Source organism: Lagopus leucura, unplaced genomic scaffold, assembly GCF_019238085.1.
Source record: "Lagopus leucura isolate 7727_CA_CO unplaced genomic scaffold, USGS_WTPT01 Super-Scaffold_739, whole genome shotgun sequence".
Classification (NCBI taxonomy): domain Eukaryota; kingdom Metazoa; phylum Chordata; class Aves; order Galliformes; family Phasianidae; genus Lagopus; species Lagopus leucura.
The window spans coordinates 5,348,262-5,363,734 of NW_024962255.1; the positions used below are offsets into that span (position 1 = coordinate 5,348,262).

The window sequence follows — 15,473 nt, forward strand, 5'->3', positions numbered from 1 at the left end:
TACCCAAGTGAGCTCGAGCAGCAGAAAACAAGCCTGAACACAACTGCTCCCCTCCGTGCCATCAGCTTGGCTGGCACTGTGCAGAGTGCTTTTCAACTTCTGCACCACTGGCACTGCTTCTCTGTTACTTCAGACAGTGATCCCTCTTCCTCCCAGACAGGGCCATTAGTATTTCAGTTATGCATTCCCATCATGAACCTTTCTCAATTCCTTGCTGACTTCTTTTTTTCCAAACAGTTTTGTTGTTGGCTTTGCAAAACCTCTGATAAAAGAAACCGAATATTTTGGGTCTCCTGGCAATTTTTTTCCAAAAGTATTAACATAGGTCCACTTGTCTTACTCAAATCTGAAAACCTAGCAACAACAACACTGCCTCAAACAGGCAGAATCTCGCCAGTTTTCAGCACTCTCTGCTGTACTGCTGCCACCTGTTAATTTTGTGCAGAGTTGTGTTAGTGGAAGCACGAGAGAAGCCTGAAGCTTCCACCATTCACCAGGGCCACTACAGCTCCAAGAGAGATGCTCGGACCCCCGCTGTCTGGATGTCCTGACCCCTCATCTGTGCCATTTGGATTTCAGCTCAAGGGCCCCGCTGGCTCTGGCTGTGGAGTCAGACCAGAGGGGAGAAAAGGCGTTTGGGTAATGTTCACAACAGTGCATGCTTGTATGGAACATAAAACATGCCCTGTGTTATAACAGTATTTTAGAGAGAGCACAGCATGGCTGTAATGTAATGTAATGTAATTCTTACCCTTAATATAATTATCCCGATTTCAACCAAACAAAAACACTAAGCTCAAAACCAAAGAAAGAAAACTACACATGTCCCCTGCAAGCTGACATGTGAGGTCATTATAATATAAACCAGAATAGAAGAAATAGTCATATGGCACTGATATGCACCCTATCACATAGAAATCCCATCTAATATATACCTTACAATTTATATACTTCTACACATTATGAATAGTCCCACCTGACAGGACTAAGAGGTCTGTACATTAGCTGGCTTGCAGAGTTATGAAGCTGTGTCAGAAAATTATTGGAATGTAATGCATCATCTTTATTTACTTTGTGAGATAGCACTGCTTTTTGAATCGCAGTATGGCTTAGGTTGGAGCTTAAGACCTTAAGACCAACCAGCTCCAAGCTCTCTGCCATGGACAGGGCTGCAACCCAGCAGCTCAGGCTGCTTAGGGTCCCATCCAACCTAGCCTTGAACACGTCCAGGAATGGGGCACCCACAGATTCTCTGCATAGCAGCAGCGCCAGTGCCTCACTGCCCTCTGAGAAAAGAATTTCTTCCTAACATCTAACCTAAATCTCCCCTTTTTCAGTTTAAAGCCATTCCCCCTTGTCTTATCACTATCAGACTGGGTAAAAAAAACAGTCCCCCTCCTGCTTATAAGCTCCCTTCAAGTACTGAAAGGCCACAGTGAAGTCTTCCCAGAGACTTCTCCAAACTAACCAAGCCCAGCTCCCTCAATCTTTCTTCATAAGAGAGGCGTTCCAGCCCTCTGAGCACCCTTGTGGCCTTCTTCTGGACCCGCTCCAACAGCTCCGTGCCTTTGACGTGTCGGGTACCCCAGATCTGGATGCAGGACTCCAGATGGGACCTCACAAGGGCAGAGCAGAACGGGACAATCCCCTCAATCTCCCTTATATTCACTGCTCTTTTCATGCAACTCAAGATACTCTTGGCCTTCTGGGACTGCAAGCGCACGCTGCTGGTTTGTGTCCAGCTTTTCATCTACCAGAATAAGTATTTCTCTGATTAACTTAACCTGTGCTGTATGCCTGGGTGAAAACATGATTTTTTCAATAGCCTGTTCACTTTGTTCATCCCAGACTTCACTTTGACTTTGTTGTACACTGTCAATAGCCTGTAACCATCACAGAGACGACCTATCCCTCACCTGACAGACTCAACCAGCAAGTAGTGCGGGATCGCTCATTTTGCTTGTCAGCTCTCAATTGTGCTGTCTCAGAAAAAGAAATCCTAGGGGTGGGGCAGGGTATTATAAAGTATTTTGAATATATTTTGAAAGCCAAATGCCAACACAAATGCCACTGTGCTCCAGTCTCTTGATTTCTGATGGTACTGGCCCACTGCAACAGCCTCTGAGCACATCTACAGTTTTCTATTCTTCTTATTTCTATGGATTAACTCTTCCTGAATGGGTTTCCTGGGCTGAGTTGCATCACTCCATGTGTTGCAAGGTCGAATTGAACTGCTACAGGTGGCAACTTAGTCTGGACTCTTGCCTCATTCAGTCCCCTGCGTTTGCTGAGGCTGCAGTCAGACCCTGGATAACGCCAGCCACTGCACCACACTGCAGGCAGAGCTGCATGCTGAGGTTTCCTCGTCATTTTGAGCTGTTCTAGAAGTTACTCTGCATGGCCAGAGCTGAGGTGTGGGAAAGCATTATCACCAATGCTCCCCTATGGTGGTGCAGCCTGTCCCACCTGGATGCTCCCTGCCTGGATGCCCAGACTCCTCTGTATCTGTGCCCCCTAGGCTAGTACCTCCACACCATGACCTTTGGTGAGCAGCATGTTGTCTGCTCTAAAGAGAAAGAAAGAAACCCCAAACACCTTGCTCCTTAGCGAACCACGGCTGTGCCTGGAGCCAGCCGGCACCTTTCAGCACACATAGCCTGGAGTCATTCTGAGTCGCATACAAGGTGCTGCAGGGAAGCTTGGAATTGCTCTAACTCTGTTCCCACCTCACTCATGGCAGAACACGCCTCTGAGCACCCTGCCGTACAGCAGTAACACAAGCCTTCCTGCCTGTGTCACCCAGCAGAGGTGAGAGGCCCTTGGTCACAGCTAGAGCTCATGTTTTACACATGAGAACGGTCAAACAGGGTTAATTAAGTGGGAAGGGTTTACATTTGTTGGTTTTTCTTTGTTCAATTATACTTTCACCAGGACCGGGGCTTGTGTTTGCAGCAGCCAGGTAAGCATAGTAATGTGATTTAACCTCAAGAAATAGATCAATTTGCTGACAAATAGATGGAGTTACACTAAGTCGTGCATTACTCATATAAAAGATCAAACTAAAGCTGTTCTAGATAAGCTAAATTATCCCTCCAGACACATAGCATTTAATAAAAAATTAACGGAACTTAGCTCCCTGCAGGGCAGACCCTCCTGCCTTCAGGGACATGCTTTCACTCCCCTCGCCCCAGCACAGACTGTGCCCTCTGCTCTCCTCACCCAGGCTGGGGCCTGGTGCTGGCTGGCCTAAGGCAGCAGTGGGAGGAAATGGAGGCTGCCAGACATGGTGGGGTGACACAGGGTGACCGTGTCCCAGCCTCCCATTGTAAGGCTGGTGACAGCCTTGTGCAAAGCACGTGAGCACCTAGCAGCAGGGGCTGAGCCCTGCCGGCCCAGGAAGCTGCCCACATTCAGGTATTTATGCAATAATTGAGCAATGCTTTCAGGATTACAGATCGAGCTACAGGTAAGTAAATATCAGTTACATCATTTCCTTCCCACAGGAAAAACAATGCTGCAGCGTCCACAAGTGGCATGCTGAGAGCTTCTCTCATGAGCACAGAGCTCCCTGCTGTAGAGCAGCTCTTCTGCTCTCCTCACTCTGCAGTTTCAGTTTTCCTGTGTTAAGTTGCTTTGGGTGAGGGCAAAGCCTATATGAGAGAAAACGCATTTGGGGAGTGGCTTTCCCCTTATTTTGAATCACAGGCTGCCTCAGCATGCATACCTGCTTTCCTGTGTGCTCCTCTTCCTCTTGTGCCCAGCAGGACATACCGCTGCACCACCGTAAAGCAAAGCCCCTAGCCTCCTGCTGCTGGGTGTGAGCATCACCACCCTTTCTGTCCCTTACTCTGTGATTGAGTTTTGTTATTCTAATTGGCAATTCCGAGAATCCTTTGCAGAGCACCAGAGGAGAGTGTGCACCTGTGAGTCACAACTGCCTTTGAGGGACCTTGTTACCTCTGGCAGTGCTCTTTGGTTCTCTGCCCTTGTGGAGATCAAACACCCACTGCAATGGAAATCCTGTGCTCTCAGCAAGGCAGTGTCTTATATGTAGAGCTAATAAGTGAGACAGAATCACCCGGGTTGGAAGGGACCTCAAGGATCATGTAGTTCCAACCCCCCTGCCTGGCAGGGCCACCAAACATACACATTCAGATCAGGTTGCCCAGGACCCCGTCCAACCTGGCCTTAAACACGTCCAAGGACGGGGCATCCACAACCTCCCTGGGCAGCCCGTTCCAGGGCCTAACCACTCTCCTAGTAAAGAACTTCCCCCTAACATCCAACCTAAATCTTCCCTCCTTCAACTTGGATCCATTTCCCCTAGTCCTGCTGTTGTCAGCCTTTTTGAAGAGTTTACTACCCTCCTGGGTGTAGGTTCCCTTCAGGTATTGATAGGCTGCAATGAGGTCGCCCCGCAGCCTTCTCTTCTCCAGGCTGAACAAGCCCAACTCCCTCAGCCTGTCCTCATAGGGGAGGTGCTCCAGCCCCCTGATCATCTTAGTCGCCCTCCTCTGGACCCTTTCCAAAATCTCTATGTCTTTCTTGTACTGAGGGCTCCACACCTGGACACAGTACTCCAGATGGGGCCTCACAAGAGCCGAGTAGAGAGGGACAATCACCTCCCTGTCCCTGCTGGCCACCCCTCTCCTGATGGAGCCCAGGATCCCATTTGCCTTTCGAGCTGCCAGAGCGCACTGCTGGCTCATATTCAGTCTCTCGTCCATCAGGACCCCCAGGTCCTTCTCTGCCGAGCTGCTCTCAAGGACCACTCCTCCCAGCCTGTACAGGTGCCTGGGGTTCTTCCGGCCCAAATGCAAAACCTTGCACTTTGACGTGTTGAACCTCATTAGGTTCACCCGAGCCCAGCTTTCCAGCCTGTCAAGGTCCCTCTGAATGGCATCCCTTCCTTCCACCGTATCAACCGCACCACTCAGCTTGGTGTCATCAGCAAACTTGCTGAGGGTGCACTCAATTCCCTCATCGATGTCATTAATAAAGATGTTAAAGAGCACCGGTCCCAAGACAGACCCTTGGGGGACACCACTTGTTACTGGCCTCCACCTGGACATAGAGCCATTGACCACCACCCTCTGTCTGCGGCCTTTCAACCAATTGCTTATCCATCGGGTCGTCCACCCATCAAATCCACTTCCCTCCAATTTGGAGATGAGGATGTGGTGGGGGACCATGTCAAAGGCCTTGCTCAGGTCCAGGTAAATGACATCGGTCGCCTTCCCTTCGTCCACCAATGCCGTCACTCCATCAAGTGAGAGAGGCTAATACCTCTCTTTCATGCTACAGCAAGTCTGTCCTGCTATACCTCCAGCAGCTGCCATCATTATGCACTTCAGTGAATGCTGGAATTCTGATTTCAAGCAGCCCAATCTCTGCAGTTTGTGCTGACTTCTCTTGAATCCAGGGCTGCTCTGCCTGTCAGTGAATAAACCCAGCACTTTTAGATTAATACAGATTGATGCATTTTAAAATCTTCCTTCAACCATGAGTTCTGCTCTGAAACATGCCACTAGACCCACCTTGCCACAGCCCTCCTGCCTGGACCTGCAGTCACACATCAGGTCTCACCAGTTTGTGCCCATCATGTTTCTGTCATTACATACTCAAAGACATCAGGAGAAGGTTTTCATGCTCTGCTGTGTGCAGGGTACGCAGCAAACAACAAATGCCAGCTGAGCTCCACATGACTTTCACATTCCTTTATAAAAGCTCATTTTTTTCGAATTTCCCCTCACATGCAACCTCTTAAACACAAGGACATTCTTAAAAAGTGAATAACCTCTATTTACTTAATATTCTATTTGCTTCAGAAGCAAAAGTCTCTATTTTTTCAACCCTGATAGACAGACAGCTGGCCTATCCATACCACTGCCTTCAGAAATAACAAGTTGTCATTATTTCCTTCATTGATGCCATTACTAAGGCCCTCACCATCTGGGGATGCCTCCTGTATTTTAATGGCATGTTTGCATGGAAAGAGCTCCTCAGCTTAGCAGGACCGACATCTAAACCACGCAAATAAAACTGACAGAACAAAAACTTGTTCAAATACTTTTTTTATTAGTTAAAATAAAAAATAAACTCCACAATACCAAGAGACCCCAAGTGCCAGTGGTGGTGGACATGAGCCATGGATCAGTGAGCCCACTAAAACAAACCGGAGCACCAGAACACACAAAGCTGGGGGGCCAGGAACCCAAAAGGGAGGGGGGGTGTACGGGGGGAAACCCCCAGTACAGTGTCACCCTCTCCTTACAACCAGGAGCTGACTTACATTGTATATTAAGGTTAATGAGGCTAGTGAAAGACTACAGTGCTGAGAGCAGGCTGTTCCTGCTGCAGTGTCAGCTAGTATTTTCATGTATGCTCTTGGGATTCCAACTTTTGAGATAGAAGTTGATTAATTGCCTTCATTTTCACCCTGTGAGAAAAGTAAGACAGGAAAACAGTTACACATTTTGACAAACAAAACGTGTATAAGCAAAACTAGGAGCATAATTCACACTGGTAGTCTTCAGGCTGAGCCAGTAAAAGACAGAGCACCAGGAGAGTGTCTGTCCATTTGGGCAATGCTCCACTGCCCTTGTTCAAGGACTGAGATGGGACCCAAAGCTGGCATTTGGCTTTAAGAGGGCATTGTAGCAATAGTAGATTAAAAAATAAAATAAAATAAAGGAAATAGCTTAAAATTTTGCAGAATCTAACTTGTCTTCTAAAGTCTGGTTGAGAACAGGCAAAAGCTAGTCCATGTGATTGAGCAAACCAAAGGAAAACATTAGTTATTATGTGTGTGTTCGTGTTCCAAAATAAGCCAAAATGAAGCAGCAGCTGACAATCTCAAAAGTCTACCACTCATGGCAACCTCCTGGCCCTGATAAAGGAAGCAGCAAAACATGGAGAACCTCTGAGCTTTGCCAAACAACTGATGAGAATGGGAATGCCGACAGGCTTCACGTGCAGCAAGCCTACGGTCACCACTGCACAGAGGGAAAGTCAGCCCCACAGAACAGCTGCGTGCAGGCTGGAGGTGGGGATGGCAGGGAGCAGAGCTCAGCACGGCCTTACCTCTCCACCGCCTTCTGTGCTCCCTGGTGCAGCTGGCTCTCCCTCAGCCGCCGGCTGCTGCGGAGCCAGGTCCTCCTGCAAGGCACAAGGGAGATGTTGGCCTCGGCTGCCATCACCTGCCTGGGATAGGCTGAGCAGGCCACACAAAGCAACCCCAGCATTACACAAACAAACAGAATGCCGCATTTAGCATCTGGTCAATCTTGTTCTTTTTCTGGCATTTTCTTTTGTGTCTCTGAGATCAAACACAATCGTGACTCTCTCTGAGCACCCGCCCTGCTGCAGGCTGCTGTCATGTGGCTCCTAGGGGAGACGGATCCACAGGGAAATGAAATTGCCTGCCTACAGGCAGCACAGAAACAGCATCCCTCGCAGCTTCGGGCACTGTCCCCAGCTGCCTTCTGAGAACCATCAGTCCATCTGCAGATGCTCCTCACGACAAGCACAGCGGGGCTTCTTCCCTAGGAAATGTGCCCTTCATTTGCGTTGCATCGTTAGCTGGGATGATTACTGCTACATCCTCTGACTTGGCTCCCCTCTACTCAGCTCTTGTGAGGCCCCATCTGGAGTACTGTGTCCAGGCCAGGGGCCCCCAACACAAGACACAGAGCTCTTGGAGCAGGTCCAGAGGAGGGCCATTAAGATGATCAGAGGGCTGGAGCACCTCTCCTATGAGGAAAGGTTGAGATAACTGGGCTTGTTTAGCTTGGAGCTCTGATGACATAAAACCACCTGCGTGATGGATACCAATAACCCAACAAAGTGGGAGCTAAGGCTGCTGGGGGACACCATGGTGCTGCTTGGGTCACTTCACTGCCTTCTGTCAATGAGTAAATAAGGAGAGGCTGATCTGTGCTCAGGAAGCTGCACCCAAAGGAGTGGTGTGGGCACATCCCCCCCACTCAGAACTTGTGCTGCTTGTTGTGTCTGTTCAGCTGTGCGCTGCCAAGGCTGCACTGCAGCAGGGTAATGGTGACTCACCTCTATTTATAGAAAGGAAAGCTACCGTGCTCCCTGAGAGCTTTCCTGAGCAGCAGCGGCAGGAACCAGCACAATCACAGGATGGAGAGGTGTCAACCTGTGCTGAGGAGTTCTTCTGGCTACTGCTTTCTCACGCGCTCCCACCCAGACCAGAGAACAGCAGGCACAGGCGGGCATCAGCAGGATGGGGTCTGGGTGATGGGCTGGGGGAACACGCAAGGGAAGGGTCTGCGCTGTGGCTAGGGAGCAGAAATTGATGGGTGCCCACCTTGGGTCGCAGGGCAGTGCCTTCTCATCCTCTCGTTAAAAGGGATAAAATGGTCTAAGGGAAAGGCATGATACAACCACAGAGCAACTAGTCAGCACTGCTGTTCTTCAGTGGCAAGCAGACAGATCTTTTTTCCTCAGAAATATATTGTCTTAGCAAAAGTACTTAGAACAACAACAAAAAAACAAACAACCTTTCATTTAGATTGCTAAGGGCTGTTTTCTTCTATTCTGAATGGGGAATATCGAACCTTTTGGCTTGAGAAGAGAGACACGCAGTGGCTGAACTCAGAAGTTACAGGAAAAAAAAGTTTCAGGAACAGTATTCAAGATTTTGTTTACATATTCATATAGAATACGTACACTATGGAAGATTCCTGTATATGACCTTTTTGTTCCTTTGGTGCAACCATCCTCATCTGAGCAGAATGAAGGCCATCTACACGCACTGTTCCTACTCTGAATGCGCAGCTGTTAGGAAAGCCACAGCACTGACACAGCACAAGTGTGCTGGGCCCAGTGCAGGGAGGAGCAAGGGGACTGCCCAGCACTCACAAATAACTGATGCCTGCTGACGTGCTCTGTGGGGCGAGATAGAAAGCAGTCAGAACCGATGTGCTGAGATAAGCTGACAACTGAGCCATACAGAAATGGGAGGGAAACATGGGGACGGTCGAGGTGGAGGGAGAGCCATGGGGAACATGAACTGCTGGGGAACCCTCTCCGGTCCCCAGAAAGGTTCAGTGTGTGTGTATGCACACGTGCTTGTTCCCAGCCACGCTGTGTCTGCAATGCAGCAGATTTTGTGCTGTGTCATGCAGACAAAAAAAAAAAAAAAAAAAAAATCAATCCTCATCAGAGATGACGATGCTCAACGGGTGTTAGTCTCACTGGAGTCCCTCACTGCCCACTGCAGGCACTGAGATGGGTGCAGAGCCATGGACAAAAACCACTATTGATGGTCCTTGATCCTTTGTGAATCAAAAAGAATGCGCAGTGTGTGTTAGCTTTTAAGTAAAATACCTTTAAAAACCTCCTCCCAAACAGACAGACCCTTCACACACTGTGAACAGGTTTTTTTTTTTTTTCCAGCAGGCCTCTAAAACACACTATAGAGCCTGGTGCTGTGAGGGCCAGTCCCTGGCCACATTTCCATTAGCAAACAGAGCTCTGCTGCTGCCCAGCCCGTTTCCTTCAGTGCAGCAGGTCACGCTGCCAGCCACTCCCGGGTCACACAAAGGTACTCAAGGCTCATCACTCCCTATCCAGACTGCTGCATGCATACCTGCAGCCTCACCACCATTCCCTGGCACAACAGAGATTAACCATATCCCCAGGGCTCAGCACTTCTCCTGTGTGAGCCCTCTCTGCATGCTTTCAGGGGGACGTTTTGCGTCACTCAGAACCACTTTTGTTGGACTATTTTCTCAGGGTTTATGCGGTGTGTGGAAGTCTTGTTTCACATCACAATGGGTTTACTTTCAGGCCAGGAAATTCATCAGCCAACCGTCTGAACAATTAAACCCATTTTGGCTGGCTTTGCTTTGCTTTGATTCTGGGTTTGGGTGTTCTGTGACTAACCTGGCTTGCCTCACGACCAGCGCTATTCATCACAGCTCTCAAAAGAGGGTAAAAACAAGTGGGCTCAGCAAGAAGACCAGACCCCCAGCCAGCCTCACACGCAAGCTGCTGCTGCTCATTATCCCTTGGGAAGTGTCCTGTCTAACAGGCAGACAGACCTTCCCTGAGGAGATGTTGTGCTCAGGCACATAGCCCTCAGTTCCACACTTGAACCAGCTCAGAGCTTCCTGCTGTGAAATCACCAATTGTAAACAGTTGCAGATATTTAAAGCATAATCCAAAGACAAGCTCTGTTCCGCAGGCCACCAAAGGCACAAACGTACCTTTTTTACAACTCCTGTAGTGGCCACGATGGTCTCTGCTCCTTCTACTGTCTTGTTGGCCACCGTGTTCACGCTGGCTACCACTGCCTCTCCCACCACGTTGGCCTGCTCCTTGGTCTTCTCAGCAACTGGGATTTCAACAACAGAAAGTCAGTCAGCTCACTGCTGTCAGAGGCTGCTAAAGCAAGGCGCAATAAGATGGCTGCACTAAGATAAGGGAGAAAATTGGCCCTGCATCTGAAATGCTGCTCAGGGGAATGCAAGCACTTAAGCCACTCAGCCTTCATGTGCAATTGGAGACTGAAAAACTCAGTGTAAGATACTAAGAGACAGTCAAGCAAATGAGGTATTTGTGCTACAGGCTGTGAGCGCCTCTCCATGAGCACTCTTCATTTGTTCTGTCTGATGTAATGCAGCTGGTAGAAAACAGTAATTTGGTCACAGAACTGGTCAAAGAAAGTATTTGTTGCTCTCCTTGCAAGGCAGAGCTGCCTGGGCCTCCCAGAAGAGTCCCCGTGACCAGCAGGAGTCACCCAGGCCATGGCTGTGTCTAGCAGGACTGGTGCAGGCATCCATTTTGGGAAACTTGTCTCTGTGAAATGCATAACTGCTGTAAACCAGCCGTGTCTGCCAGGTAATGCCTGCTGGTTGTTTCTGACCTGCTCTCATCCAAGAGCACTGCAAGTGTCAGACCCAAACCATCGCTCCTCTGTTCACTGAATGCATGGTCACACAGACTCCCATATTTCCCAGGGACTCCCTGTCAGGCAGAACCGATGGGGCTGTGCAACCCAGGACAGGTATCTGCATCTCCCTCGGAGCGGTGTGCTTACCTGAGGTCACACTCTGCACTACGCCTTCCTTGGTTTTGGTACCTGTGAGAGGGAACAAGAAGGAACAAGCCGTCCATCAGCGTTCAAGCATAAATAAATTGTATTTCCCAAATGAAAAAAAGAGTTGACTGGAGGTAATCACAGAATGGCTTGGGTTGGAAGGGACCTCAAAGATCACGAATCTCCCCGCCCCAGGCAGGGCCACCAACTTCCACATTTAATACTTGACCAGGCTGCCCGGGGCCTCATCCAGCCGGGCCTTGAACACCTCCACGTGCGTGCGTTGCGCACGATAAAGTGCGCGCAGAGCAGAGGCGCGTCTCGTTTGTGGCACGAGCACTGAGCTGAGAGCCGCGCCGCCGCGTACCGACCCACGGCCTTCGATTTCAGCCGCCGCCGGGGCCGCGTTGCGGTGCACGGGGTGGCACAGCCGGCGGCTCGGAGCCGCCCCGCAGAGGAAACGCCCAGCCCCGCGGCCGCGCCCGCTGACTCAGCCCGGCCCCGCCCGGCAGCCGCGTCTGCTGCGTCAGAGCCGTCTGCGGCGCTCCGGCGCCTTGCGCTCGTCGGTCCGCGGCTGCGGGGTGCCCGCGTGAGCGTTCCCAGCGCCTGCCGCAGCTCCTCGTGACCCTGAAAGACCCAGCGCAGAGCACGGAGCGGGGCAGAACTGGGGCTGTTACCAAACCTCTCGTCGTCTCCGCCTATGCTTGGTCCTCATTGCACGATTTGAGTTGTAAAGCCTTTAGAAACCGTAGTAAGGAGCTCAGATCTCCTGAGCGGGCTCTGCATCTCTCCCCAAAGCCAGGAGAATATAAAAATCAGGTCAGAGCGTAGAGATGCAGAGCGCTGCCCAAAGGAGATGCGAGGAATTCAGTTCAGAAATTTGGAAGTTTCCTTCCTAACATCACTCAGAGCAGGGAGCAGGAGCAACACCACAGGCTGGCTCACACACAGCCATTTTCAGGCTCTTGCGGCTGCCTCAATTACGTACAGGGATGCTGAGTGCCTTTTGCTTGTGAGTCAGCTTCAAACTGAAATGTAAGCTGCTACGTGCGTTCATTTGCAGCGTGCCATGAGCTGAGCGTTTAAAAATTCGGGATGAAGACATAACCAGGGCTGCTGCACATAAATTTTGTATTTATTTCATCTCCAATTTAAATCTGTTTCTACACATACAGCTATTGCCAATATGGCTGTTTTAAATACAGCAGCTGTGGGTACGGTATCTCAGGAGCCTGCTCACTTTCCCACTGCCCGACCCTCCTACATCTGAAGGACAGGAAAGCTGTGCCAGGTGCTGCTGTTGGCACCAGGGTGAGCAGGCCTGGGAAGGAGACTCTGCAGATGGATGGTACCTGGAGCATCCGACCATCCCGACATGTACTCTCATGCACCAGGCAGTGCAGGAACCAGGTACTGGGGGTGACCTTGAGCAGAGAAGGTTTGAGACATGATGGTAACTGAAGGATTTCTGGGCCGGGCAGCGGTCGTGCTGTTTCTCAGAACCTGCCCATGGGGCACAATGAATGTGAGTATCTCTAGTGAAGTGAGACTGATGTGCATATAGGCAATGAAACAGAGAAGGATTTCAGGATCAAAGGGTGTGTTTGTGGGTACAGGTGCATCCTCCAGCCCCACTCCTGACACGGTGGGCTGTTGGCATGGGCCAGCCAGCATATACCTCACACCTGGGTGCAGTGGGATGGCAGTGACGGGAGGGTGAGCTGCACCATGCAGGCACCCAGCACTCAGCACAGACCTGCCAGTCACACACCCGCTGCTCCACACCACACTGCTGCCACATCCCCAGGCAGAAGCAGGTTCTATGCCTGGCTCCCAGCTAGGGAAACTGAGGCACGAGATGTCTGCAGCATCCTAGGATTATGCAGCTCTGTGCCAGGGCATCACCCAGACCTCCCACCATTCACTCCTCAGCTCTGCCACACAGCAGTGTCACCAGACTTTCTCAGAGACAATTTATGAGGCAGTCCATGCTCAAAAGCAAATTGAAAACATCTCTCTTACCTACGTACATCACACCTTCTTTAGTCTTCTCCGCAGCCTCTGTCACTCCCTGCTTGGTCTTCTCTGCAGCAGCCACCACACCTTCTTTAGCAATAGAAAATCCTTTCTTAAAGACATCCATCCTTCTGGCTGCCCAGGGTAGCAGCTGGGTGCAGGGCAGCAGCAAGCGGTTCCTTGGGAGGGGTCCTGCAGTCAGCAACCCTGCCCTTGTTAGATCTTGCCTCCCCTGCCAGGCTCTGTGTCTGCTCCGGTTCCTCTGCTGGAGGAGGATGGTGAGACAAACCTTGCAGCCTTCTCTGGCTCTTATTGATTAAGTGCACTGCAAAGTAGCCAATGCCTGCAAACAGCTGGTACTGAAATATTAATGATATGGATCTGCCTGGTAAGATTTAAGGAGGGAGGGGGAGAGGAGGAGGACAGAGGTACGTAAGAGACTTTCTGGAAATCCTCCAGGTAGATAAAGCTTTTAAAAGACGCTGCGGTGCTCTCGCTCAAGGATGCTCTCAAGAGGAGATGTTTTATCCAAAGAGCTGAGCTCCTGAAAGCGCCTCTGCCCAGGGCTGCAGCAAGCACAGGCTCCTCAGGGTCCTCAGGAGGAGAAAAGCATGTGAAGTGCTGGTAATAAACCCGACAGGGACAGCTCTCCAGGTTAGCTGTAAACAGAATGCATCCCACACAAAGCAGTAACAAGAATGTGGTTTCTCATAAACGCTGACTGAGAAGGGGAGCAGATAGCGCTTGTGCCCAAGGACAGCGTGCTGGAAAGCCCAACAGCCACATCTGAAATGTCTGAAAGTGGCCCCCCCAGCATCAAGTACAAATCACAGTTTGGGCTTGACTACACACCCCATCATAATAGCTTTAAAGTGAGCCAGGGTTTAGGTTTAGGTTAGATATTAGGAGGAAGTTTTTCACCCAGAGGGTGGTGAGGCACTGGAACAGGTTGCCCAAGGAGGTTGTGGATACCCCATCCGTGGAGGCATTTAAGGCCAGGCTGCATGTGGCTCTGGGCAGCCTGGTCTGGTGGTGGTTGGCAACCTGCACACAGCAGGGGGTTGGAATCAGATGGTCATTGTGGTCCTTTTCAACCCAGGCCATTCTCCAGTTTTATGAGAATGGTTAAAGACACGATGGCTGTAGGGGAAATCTTGTTTTTATTTGTTTCCGGGCTGAGCCACTGCAGAATGATGTCGGTGGGAGGACTGATGGCAGAAGCCTTGAGCTGATGACCCACTTGGCCTCAATGCCTCTCCAGGAAAAAGTATTGAAACACAGATCATTAAAATCACATCTGGATATCATTAGTAATTTATCTTGAGTTCGATTCTTTCTGGAATAGACCCTAAGTGGCCCAGATCAGCTTTTCTGCTGCTCCCAAACTGGAACCCAACAGAAACAAGTGCTGGTACAACACAGTAGTGTTTTGTTTCTGTTGCCCTATTTGTGGAAACCATGAAGTATCCCTCTGTGCACTAACCCAGCCCACTGCAGCTGCCCCTGCTTACCAGGCAGGCTTAGAGGGAAGCTCCAAGGCTGCAGCCATGACATGGGCAGCACACAGATTGCCCTCTTACTGCTGAAGTCAGCAGATTAATGTGGGTTTGGGAAGTGTTTTCTTACTCCATGTTGAAATAATGGCAAGACTGTTGATGTGGAAAATAAGATAAAGATTTATTAGTCTTTTCCTCACCAGTGGTTCTCCTTGCCAATAAATGAACCACAAATTCCCATTTCAATGTAGAAGAGCTAAATCTCTTACAGGCTACAAAATGTATCAATTGTTAATCCAAAAAAAAAAAAAAAAAAAAAAAGTGCAATATTCAAAGAAAGACCATCACAGCATGCTGAATATTGTAAGTGCTCTCACTGTTCTGGACTGCCATAACACTGAGGAAAGAACAGCTTTTCTTTCCATCCTTCTGAACATCCTTTGGGCAGGTGACTGCCCACAACCCACAGGGCCCAGTGTTCACAAATGTGAAATGTGCGTGCCCTGCTGCGTCACACTGCAGGAGGCTGAGTATGGCATATGGTTCCATTAGGCACAGGGCAGGTGCCAGGTTTTTACTGCATTTGGTAAAAAATGAAACTGACCATCCTTGGGGCCAATTTACTTCTCCTCAAGGCTTTCAAAGAGCATTAAGGCAGAGCAGAGGGCTTTCCAGGCACTTCATGGGAACATCCAGCCTGAGAAGGTTGTGAGAAGTATTCTTTGATTTTGTTGAGCTATTGTCCTGTCATTGTAACTCCTGTAATTAAATGCTGCATATTTTGCATTGTTGTAGAAGTTCACAAACGCAAGGAACATCGAGCCATCCTGCAGTGTGGGAGATGAATCATCACTCAAGTGCATCAACCGGTGCTCGAGAGGGATACTCCTTTC

The 15,473-nt window shown here is 49.8% G+C and overlaps 1 protein-coding gene across 2 annotated transcripts; it reads right to left on the minus strand.

Annotated features, from left to right (window-relative positions):
• Positions 1-6,230: 6,230 nt before the first annotated feature.
• SNCG (synuclein gamma) lies at positions 6,231-13,477 on the minus strand. Of its 2 annotated transcripts, XM_042863046.1 has the most exons (5): positions 13,091-13,453; positions 11,069-11,110; positions 10,236-10,363; positions 7,084-7,158; positions 6,231-6,439 (listed from the first exon to the last, which is right to left on the minus strand). In XM_042863046.1, exons 1-5 carry the CDS (start codon positions 13,209-13,211, stop codon positions 6,419-6,421), a joined length of 387 nt encoding a protein of 128 aa, XP_042718980.1. In that variant the 5' UTR covers positions 13,212-13,453; the 3' UTR covers positions 6,231-6,418. The 2 variants fall into 2 exon arrangements, with proteins under 2 accessions (XP_042718980.1, XP_042718981.1); XM_042863047.1 differs by lacking the exons at positions 6,231-6,439; positions 7,084-7,158 and adding an exon at positions 8,155-8,267 and having other exon boundaries at positions 13,091-13,477.
• Positions 13,478-15,473: the final 1,996 nt, after the last annotated feature.

Coding starts and splice junctions, on each gene's coding strand:
- SNCG (XM_042863046.1), bottom strand. CDS start 13,211: ATGGATGTCTTTAAGAAAGGATTTTCTATTGCTAAAGAAGGTGTGGTG. Junction 11,111..13,090: donor AGAAGGTGTGATGTACGTAG/GTAAGAGAGATG, acceptor TCCCTCTCACAG/GTACCAAAACCAAGGAAGGC. Junction 10,364..11,068: donor AGTGCAGAGTGTGACCTCAG/GTAAGCACACCG, acceptor TTGAAATCCCAG/TTGCTGAGAAGACCAAGGAG.